The following is a 10,556-nucleotide window of genomic DNA, read 5'->3' as shown; positions in this document are numbered from 1 at the left end:
TCCCCACCCTGGGGGGATTTAACAGCCGGGCAGAGGCGGTGCTGAGGGCCAGGGTTTGGGGGTGGGGTGGCAGGGTTGGGGTAATGGTTGGGCTTGGTGATCTTAATGGGCTTTCCCAACCTGAACGATTCTGTGATTCCATGATCATAACCCACACAGCTTGTATTGTAGTGCCTCAGGTTGCCCCACTGGGTTCCAAAGAAGGGTCCCATGACCTGGCAGGGACAACCCAGTGTCAGGTCAAAGCCCACCGCTCCTCTCCTCACCATCCCTTCCCATTCCCACAAAAATGCCCCAATTAGGTCAAGGACAGGCAGGGACGCCCTCCCCTCCTCTCGCAGATAACTGTTCTTGCTGACAAACGAGCTGCTCTAAAGCCCGGGACTTCACCCCCTGCCTGCAGGTGGGTTTTGGAGCTGTAAGCGGAGACGCGTGGGGATTGAGGTGGCATTTGCTGAGAGAGGCCGCCCGGTCCCACGGGAGCAGCTGGTTCAGAGCTGGGCTTGGAGGGGAGAGCATGAGGGGAGAAACCCAATACCCCTCTTGGCTGGGTCGTGGCTTAATTTAGAGCACGGGGGCTCTGCGAGAGTGTTTTTCCATTTAAAGCCGAACCTCATTCCTTTTGTCGTGCGCGGGGCGAGGGCCCGGCGGCTTGCAGGGCAGTAGCAGCTGCTGGCTGCGGCAGGGGTTGGCAAAGCAGTTTCTAACTTAGTTGCCCTTTGCCACCAGCTCCTTCCCCACTTCACACCACGTCTCCCTCCTCGCACCTCTGTCTTGCTTTGGAGCCTCGGGGAGGGCACGAGCCGCCCGCAGCCCCAATCTCCGGCTCTAAATTGGAGCTGTTAGAGCGGGATTGGCTTTGACCAGCCGGCTGATCCTCTGCCACTTGGCCGAGCAGAGCCCGGGGCAGGGAGAGCTCGCCTGCGTCGATACTGTCTATATTTAACCACGCTAATGCAACTCAACTCATGTTAGGGCCAGTTTGGAAAGCCGCGCTCTCGCGATGCCTGCTCTTCACAGGTAGACGCCTCGCAACAGGCCGAAAGGAAAACGATGGCAATTCACCGAAGGTCATTTACTCCCAGCAGTTCAGTTGTACTTTTAAAATCGGATGCATCCCTCAGGCGCTTCCTGGCTGCTTCGTGGCCGTGCTCTGCCCAGCTCCAGGGTAGCAGACAACCTTTGGCTCAGGCCGAGTGTTTGGAGGACTCGTATTCTTAGCATACGTTGGCTAAAAGCTGGCCAAATCCTAACAAGGCGTGTCCACAGCCTCAATCCTTGCAGCAAAATTAACCTTACGCCGTTCTTCGCAGCTTAACTGTATCCACCAGCCGGTGCCAGCGACGCCAAGCCTTGTCACCGCCAGCTTGTCACCACCATTAACTACAACGGGAAGGAGAAAAAACTCAGAGCTTATCAAAAAGTGGCCTGGACATGACTTTACACTGGGTGAAGGCTGTCCCAGAGAGGAAATGCTGGGTGCTCACACTGCGAAGAAAGGTGTAACGACGACCGGCTGCAAACTGAAGCCAGAGAAACTCAAATGAGAATTGAAGCCTGGGGTTTTAACAGGCTGGCAATTATCCAAGAGGACAAACTTCCAAGGGAAGCAGGGGGTTGTGGACGTTTCACATCAAGCCCAGCTACCTCCCTAAAAGAAATGCTGCAGCTCAAAGAACACATCAAGCATGCGGGAGAGGTTCTGCGGCTGAGGACCAGCAGTATGGGTTTTTGCAGGCAGTGGGAAAAATATTTTCATTGGTTTTATTCTCTGAGTGATGGATTGGGGGATGTGGGGCTGCTGCTTCCAAGATCTGTCAGGGTTTCTTACATTCAGCAACAAAATGGCATGCACAGCAAGAAAATCGCGTCCCATACCTTGAAAAGTGGGAAGCGGTTGCTGCAAGAGTCAGCACGGGGGAAAATTCAAAGGCAGGTCACTCTGTGGAAGTGCAGAGGGAATTTATTTCAAAACTAAGGTGAAAACAGAAAAGACCTGGAGAATTTGGCCTGTGTTCAGACCCTCCCACTACTCTGTGGTGGGAGACAGACCGCACATTTCCACGAGAAACAGTTGCTGGCAGGTACAGGCTCAGCGTCTTAGCTCCTTCTCTGTCAAGGTGGTGCTGTGTGTGTGTTTGTGCAGGAAAAAAAAAAAAAAAGAGAAAATGCTTCTGTGCAACCCCAAACAAGCATATGTTTAAAGAAATGAGTGTTGCAGCACTTGAGAAGAGGTTTGCACCATGTGCTAGCGAGCCATATGTGTTCTGTAACATATAGCACTCGGTTTTTCATCTGCGTATCATGGGTTGATTCATAGCCACCCCAAGAAGAATTTTGCCAGAGAGTGGTAGGATCTTCACTGCTTCATCACAGGACAGGAGACAAACGCTGACCATGCAGTTGGGAAGGATGGCAGATTGCCCCTCCTGTACTTAGGTGAAAGTATTATTGATTCACACTTCTGTGTAAAGCAAAATCAGAATCTCCAGCTGCAAGCTACCAGTCTGAATTTAGCCGTCACTGCCTAGGAAAATCCCTGCACCTCTGCCACAGCTCAGGCTGGTCTGCTCACTCTACCCCATGGTGCTTCATCATCAGGACGGAGGTGAACAGCAACAAACCGCAGTGAGACTCCTGTCTGTCTCTCGAAGTGGGATTTACGATTCCTCGAACTGTCGGGAGGATTGCAGGTTGCAAGATGCCTTTTCTCCTCTGATGCTACCGGCAGGGTGAGCAGGAGGAATCTGGCAATGAGCCGGGTTGGTCCCGCTTTTTGCCAGACAGACACCCGACAGCTCTGCTGAGCCACAGGCCAGCACTGGGGGAGCTGAGCAGGGCTCTTACGTACAGGGAGGGTTAACTCCTAGGTGCTGAGCTTATCCTCAGCTCCATAACCTCCTCCATCAGGGAGTCCGTGAACTGTTTGGAGAGAGACATCTCTGAACCTAAGCAAGGAAAAAGACAGGGATGACACCACCCTCACCGCACGTGGAGTAACTCCCGCTCTTGCTCTCTTTTTCACTCTTTCACGCGGCGCAAGTGGAGTCAGGACACGATCCCCGTGCTGGGGAAGGGAGCAGCGCCTTGCCTGTCCACAAATCCACTCTGCACTGGCGCTGGCTGGGGTTAAACTCTGACAAACTTCACACTCGCAAAAAGAGGCTGACAAAGCAAAGCAGAGAAAGAAGAGCTTTCAAGACTTTCAACCAAGAAACAAAGCAGCACTATACAAAAATGACGAGCTCTCCATTTGCTTGTAATCCCCCAGGCTAGCTCGCTGCTGGCAGGCTGCATGTTAATGCCTTATTAGCTTGCACTTGGTGTTCTCACCATGCTGCAAGAGAAAAGGACAGGGATGCAAGGGTTTTCAGCACCTCCAAAAGTCCCCCCCCGCTACTGCGGTGAGGACCTGCCTGTGTTTTGTCAGCATTTCTTCCTAGCAAGAACAAGACCTGCCTGATGGATGAATGCAGAGACCCAGAAATAGGGAATTCATAACGCGGATGGCAAATTTTGTACGGAATGAGCTGAATTTAAGGCAGGTCTGAGTGACTGCAGGGGTAATCTGCACCGTCTACCTTCTCAGCGGAAACTCCACTGAGTTTCAGGAAACTCTGCTGCCGCTATGTTCAAGCAAAGAAACAGGTTGGAATGGTGAGTGGAGCCCCCCCCTGCAAAGTTCACTTGAATATTTATTCACAGGCCAGGCTAATCCACTCCCTCAGCACTTAAGTACTACAGAAAGCCTGAGGCAGACAGGTATCAGTGTGCTGATAAAAACAGAACTGGGTTTGTTCCTGGCATGACTTTGGAAGGGGGCTGGCGTAACTTTTGTACAGCAAATTCCTTCATGAGCTGATAAAGGCAGCAGCGTATTGAATATCGAGCCCTCTCGAGGAAAATTCTGTTGAAACTAGGCAGCTTTCGCCCAAAATCACACTGCAGAATTGCAGCTTCCTAAACTGCACCAACTTACGGCATGTGCAGTCTGAGAGCCAGCTGCTTGCTAACTCTTACAGACAGAATTTGCTGACACGCAAAACCTTCGCTCTTTTTGTATTTCATCTGCATGTCTCATCCTCTTCTGCAAACGCTAAAGAAATGACGTGATCCGAGGCTGCAAAACTACACTGCCGCTGCATTTCAATTCATGGGCACGATGCCTGGGCTCTCTCCCTGCTTTGCAGTCCGAAGGACTCCGAATATCTTGCTTAGCTCTTCTCTTGTTTCTGCTGCCGAATGGCCTGCAGAAAGATATCCTTCACTTGGTCCATTGTGTCTTGATACAGTTTAAAGTCTTCCTCTTTCTTTCTCACAGTAGTCTCCAAAGCAGCCTTCAGAGCTTCGTTCTCATCCAGCTGGATCACAAGCCTACGAGGAAACAAAAGGAAAACTTTCATGTGAGCTGTGGAGCTTCAAAGGAAATTAGAACAGTGCTTCAGCTCGGGGGAAGAAAACACTGCAACACACGCTCGCTGGTGATTTTATGATAGGCGTGAGAAAGAGCAGACTTAAAACTTGTTCCTTCTCTCTTTGAGATAAAAAAAAAAGAGTATTAGATGACCAAGATGTGTTTTGTTACATCTTATAATTTTATTTTCACTAATAAGCTTGCAATCAACACACAAGGAAAGAAACAAGAGAAAAAAAAAGTTGTCTTCCTTGCATGTGATTTGTGTTGCTTAACATTTACATTAGCTTAACATTTCTGGGTATCTGTATAATTATTAGGAAATTTGTGTAAGAACGAGACAGACAAGCTCAAACCAGAGGATCTGTGATCTCTACAGTTTGCTAGGTTTTATTTTCTGCAGAGCAGGTGCAGGTAATACCATTGCTAAGAGGACAGCGATGAATTTTAGCCATTACCAGTAACAGTGTGGAGGAAGGGAAACCATACCTTGTGCTCAGTTCCTCTATCTGTGATTCTAGAGGCAACCTGGAAAGCTGGGCTGCAGAGAGCTCCCTCCTATCGCTCACGTTCAAGGTGAGTCTTGAGTGACTTGCAGACTGGCCTGCAGATTTAATCACAAAAGGGAGTTTTACTAAACAAGCAACCATTTTCACTCTGTAGCGCACTGAGTAAATCTCAGGAGACAGTGAACAAATACTAAGGGATCTGTTAAGTCCTACGTATATCCGTGATGATACTGCAAATACATAGGACAGACTTTTATTTTAATCCCCTTTCAGCAAAATGAAAACATGAGGAGTTTGCATTTCAGGGCTAAATGTGTGTGCCTACCTATTTAGAGAAGAAAAAAATTCATCCAAAATATTTAAGTGGCCAAAACAATAGGCGAGAGAAACACTTGAAAAGGATTATTTTGAGGTTTATCTTGTCATTGTGCTTCACTTTAGATTATGACAACTCTTGCTTCCTGAACGCCTCTGATAAAGTTTGCGTGTGGCACACACTGCAACAGCTTTTGTAAAGCACTTTGAGCCTCAGCGTAACCACGGCATAGGTTAAATGCAGTAAAGCACTTAAATGTGTCCTTCAAATGAAGGTCCTGAATCAGGAATGCTTTCCTAAATAAAGACCTACCCAAAACATGCAGCATTGCTCCTGTCATTTCAAGGGGACACAAAAACTTTTTTTCAGGGTTATAGAGAAAATGTAACTCAAATTTACTACTGAGATTGGAAAACCAAAAACCTGTGACCGACTGGTGAATCCCTACGATGGAAGAAGGCTGAGAGAATACAGGCAAAGAGGATGTGCTCAAGAATGTAGAGGATGCTGAACTTATCCCAACACCAAGGGGAGTGGAGGGTGGTCTTTGCTATAGATAAACAGCTGAATCAGTTGAGCAAGTGTGAATGGACTTCTCTAAAATACTCAGTAGAAAGTACTGCCTGCCTTGAGCTGGCTAGACCAACATGAGGGAAGGGAGTATGTGGTTCAGCCCAACATTGAGTATAAAAATCAAACCACCAGCAAAATGAACTTTGAAGGAAACAGGTTTGACTTGGCTTCAACCCATGTAGTCCTTTCCGGCAACTGGGGACACCCAGCATGGTAATGGGAATCAAACTTGTGTTGTGGTTCAACCGTACCTTGTAATTGTTATATTGTGCTTGTGTTGCCATTCCACAACATTGCTGTATCACTTCTCCTAATTAAAATCCCACATAATGTCAAATATCTTCAAATAAGTAAACTTGGTATTAAAACACTGTAGTTATTCCTCTTTGTGTGGAATATGTAAAAGAACCTGGTTAGAGAGTGTCGGACTTTGACAAAAACATTTGAGAAGAAGAGGCTACGTCGTATAAGCAAGAAATGCTTTTGATCTGGTGTTTTACAGGACTGAGGAAAACCTGCTGCTACTTACCTATTCTCCTCTGGGATTATTCTTTGCTAATTAGAAATTTGGATAAGACAGAAAAAAACTGCAAAAGCATGAATAATTTTAAAACACAACCGGGTTGTTTCTAGCTACTCAGCATCATTATCTACTTTCCTTGAATTGAAGAGACTAGAAACATTAGATTAGCAATTAGATCAGCTCTCTCCAATTTTGCACTTTCAGAAAGAAAAGAAAATATTATGTTAATTAGCGGGTTCTCTAGTCTCTATTTTATATTCAAGCTTTTCATTCCTTCTTATTTCCTCAACTATCTGGCATGAAAGCGTTTAGATAACCTACATGCTCTGCTGAAGAGGTATATTACAGACTCATAGACTCATTTCTTGTACAAATTCCAGAGTTTTGGCACATCACAAGGGGCTGAGCTCTCTTCAAAGAAGTGTGGTGAAATAGATTGTTACCTACTCATCTTATGGACTTGGAGAGAATTTCTTCTTACTAGTCTTACTGCCAATCCTTTTCTACGTTTGCTTTTAGTCCTTAAGCAGACAAGACTAATGAACTAAATATTTAGTAAGAAGGAATGTGTCACACTGATAACAGCCTGCTTCCTCAGGCTATGAAATGCCAGTCTCCCAGAGGTGAGTTACCAAACCATTACTGCAGCACAACAACTTGACCAAAATGGCTCAGGACCTGGGGAGCTGATTGCTGTATCTCTTTGAGGCTACAAGGGAAGTCTAAGCGGAGCACATGTATGATAACAGAACAACACATCAACACTCCGAGATCGTAGGGAAGTCTAAGCACTCAAAAATTCTGTTAAATTACCCTCTAGAATACAGCACCAAAATGCTCCCATACTATTCAAGGTGTGGAGTCAGTAAAAAGTGTACCATCAAGAGCTGTATTCCCACAAATCTCACCTGGCTACTACCTGTCCCTACACCCCCCCCAATTTCTTCCTCTGGGCACCTGCAGAACCATATGAGGGATCCAAAGCCTCTCACCTCCAAACCCTCCTGGGAATCACAAAGGGCATCTCATGACACCACTTGTGAGGCCCAGCACGGCTCTCTTATCAAGATCAATGTCCTACATCCTAAAGGCCAAAGGCTGCAGAACTTTGTTTCTAAGCACTAGGTTTCTACTAGGATCTAAGTTTTTCTGCACTACTTTTTCTGCTGTCAGACTCTTGGTTAATACAGGTGAGATGGCTCTAAAAATCAGTGCTTGCAGAAAAGCAGGTGAGAATGAGTCAGTGTTGGCTGGAGCCCTTCCTAAGGACACAACGGTTCAGCTCTAAGGAATGGATCCATATTTTACAGAGAGGAGTAGGTTTGAAGCAATCGCTCAGTCCTCATTCAGGATAAAGGCTTCTCTGAACACTGTTCCCATTTCTCTCTATATGGTGGATGGGTGAATGGCAGTGCTTCCCTTGAGGTCCTGACCACCGTGGAGATGCTACCCTGGAGACCCGAGCTCTCCTGTATGAAGTGGGATCATAGTGAACAACACCACATGATTTCTTGCATCACGGTCCTGCTCCAGAGAGAACTTCTTGTCAAACATGAGTATGACCAAGAGCGCTACGATAGGAGATGTAAAGAAATGCAATGCAGCTACAGTAGCATTTCTTACCTCAGTCTGACCCACACCTAAGGAGAAACAAGACACCATAGAATCATAGAATCACAGAATCATTCAGGTTGGAAAAGACCTTTAATATTATCAAGCCCAACCGTTCCCAAATATGAACATCATTAACTAAGAATATGCCTGTTCCATGAATGAAAACAAAGGCTATAGAATCATAGAATAATTTAGGTTGGAAAAGACCTTTAAGATCACCAAGTCCAACTGTTAACCTAACTCTGCCATCCCACCGCTAAACTATGTCCCTAAGCACCTCGTCTGTCTGGCTTTTAAATAACTCCAGGGATGGGGACTCGACCCCTTCCCTGGGCAGCCATTCCAATGCTTGACAACCCTTTCGGTGAAAAAATTTTTCCTAATGTCCAACCTAAACCTGCCCTGGCACAACCAGTGCAGGCGTAGAAGGAGGTGGCTGCTTATACAGGTCATAGTGCTCAGTACAGGTCAGCTCTAAGGTGATGAGGTAGCATTAGCACACACTGTAGTGCTGGATAGTCATGATGGAAAGCCTCGTCATGTGTCTGCTGAGCTGCAGGGCAGCCCCCCTACGGCCCAAGATGATGTGTTTCAGCATGGGGCAGGCCAAGAGCTTGTACAAGGTCCTTGATGAGGCTTGTGACCTCTCTAATCACTGTAACTCAGCCTGACGGCATCCTAGGATTTGCCAAATTGAAATTCCCATTCCTACTCTTCATATCCTGGCATTTAATCTTTTTACTTCATGAAAATATGTATAAAAAGGGAAACCACTGGAAAAGTTTCCTTAAGAATATGTGCCATTTTATTGGTTTAGACACTTTACAGAATCAGAGTCCTTAAGCAGTAAAAGGATCTGATCAGGGAAATAAAAATTTAACATCCACCATGAATTCTTCTCCTTTAACTATGCTAGTGAGGCTTTCATATTTATAGCAGGAGATTATCATGTTCATGGGATAATAAATTACACCAGATCTAATTACTTCATCACCAGCAATAGTTTTTCATAGACACTGACAGGCCTTAAACTGGGATGCGTCCTTTAAGTCTGCTCTTAACCTTCAGATGAATCTCTCAAGCAGAAGTGACACACAGCAGTGGGCACAGTGGCAACATCAGAGTTTTTTCTGTAGGCTGTCATCCCAAGAAAACAACGTACTGCAAAAGTCCTGGTCCCACTTAAATCTGTGGCAAAATCCTCTGAATTAAGTGGGGCCAGGATTTCACCTTCTGTGTTGGTCCACTGGTCTGAGTAGGTCCCAATCGCTGTGTGTAAGGTCAAGCACTTGCCTAGGTTTGATAGATAAGAGTCCAAACGTTGTTGATGCCAAGAACCCCAGAGGTGGGACAGAGGATGTAGTCGTAGATAAGAGCTGTAGATAACCTCACCTGTTTTGCTCCTCAGGGGAGGTTTCTGTGCACTTGTGTTCCTCCCTGGATCCATCTGCAGTTTTTCAAGCTGCTGTTCCAAAATGACACATCGCCGCTCAGCATCTTCTCAGCTTCCAAGACTTTATTGCTGCCTTCCTCCACCCTGACAGGCAAAAAAAGCTTATTTATGTCATGACTATTAAGGATCAGTCAGTCTTGATACTGAATCCTGCTTCATGCTGCATAGCTCCCAACAGAGGGAAACGGAGAATTTTCCATGCATCCAAAGACAGAAGTCCCAGTGCAATTGTTCCAGATGACATCCTCCAAATTTGCAAAACAAAATTAGCTAATGAGTACTGTTGGAAATAATGGGTTCATTAATAGAGGTTGCCTAGATCCCTTAATGCTGGCTACTTGTGTGAATTTACCACTTAGGCAAGCTGTAGATTGCTGAGGACAGATCTTTTATTACAAGAATAATAAAATGTATTTTTTAAACACACTGGGAAAATTTGGAAGGAAAATAGTTTATAAAAACACTGTCTAGCATTTGGCTGTTTTGCGTCAGTTATCTGCAAGTAAGAAAAGGAACTTGATGTTGCTTTTAATAAACTTGGCCATTAGTGAGTGGAAAAGAAAGTGGTGGTTCACTTTGCAGTACGGTATGGAAGAGCAAATTGCCTCTCTATTCACCCTGCACAACATCTGAGAAAATTAAGTATAAAAAATTTGATGTGCACCCACAGATGCAGTCAGTGGTGCGTCTTGTGTGGGGCAGAGCCTGATATTGAATGATTTAAAGGATTTTAAAGCTAGAGAGAAACCTGAATTGACTCCCTCTATTCTATAGCGCAGGATAAAAGAATTTCCTTCTTGACCCCACAGGTGATAGCTGATTACTCCCTGAATCGAGACTTCAGATTTGTCTTATTTCCCTCCTAGCTGGTGTAACTAAAAAATACTACAAACTATAATAAAATTATATCACTGTCTTAAAAATCTAGCTACAGGCAAGACTCTGACCTCCTGTGGCAGTGAATTACCAGGCTGGTGACATGCTATGAGAAATTACATTTCTCTCAGTGGCTCTGAATTCACTAAACTTTCATTTGACCAGGTGTTCCCCTAGCATCCATGTTAGACAAACAGCGGAGAAAAAATGACAGGATGAGTTGGTTTTTATTAAATCTTCTGCCAATATGAATAACTTAAACTAAAATGTTCCTCCAG

At 45.5% G+C, this 10,556-nt stretch overlaps 1 protein-coding gene across 1 annotated transcript in view; it reads right to left on the bottom strand.

The window, feature by feature from the left end:
* Window positions 1-4,213: 4,213 nt before the first annotated feature.
* CCDC13 (coiled-coil domain containing 13) overlaps window positions 4,214-10,556 on the bottom strand; it is a 31,860-nt gene continuing 25,517 nt past the window's right edge. The window contains 4 exon segments of the mRNA XM_009636948.2: window positions 4,214-4,374; window positions 4,904-5,018; window positions 9,342-9,440; window positions 9,443-9,486. Coding sequence (XP_009635243.1) covers window positions 4,215-4,374; window positions 4,904-5,018; window positions 9,342-9,440; window positions 9,443-9,486 — 418 coding nt within the window. The 3' untranslated portion in view covers window position 4,214.

Source organism: Egretta garzetta, unplaced genomic scaffold (assembly GCF_000687185.1).
Source record: "Egretta garzetta isolate BGI_Z169 unplaced genomic scaffold, ASM68718v1 scaffold124, whole genome shotgun sequence".
In the NCBI taxonomy this organism is placed as follows: domain Eukaryota; kingdom Metazoa; phylum Chordata; class Aves; order Pelecaniformes; family Ardeidae; genus Egretta; species Egretta garzetta.
The sequence above is the reverse complement of the archived record's forward strand: the minus strand, read 5'-3'. Positions and strand labels throughout refer to the sequence as shown.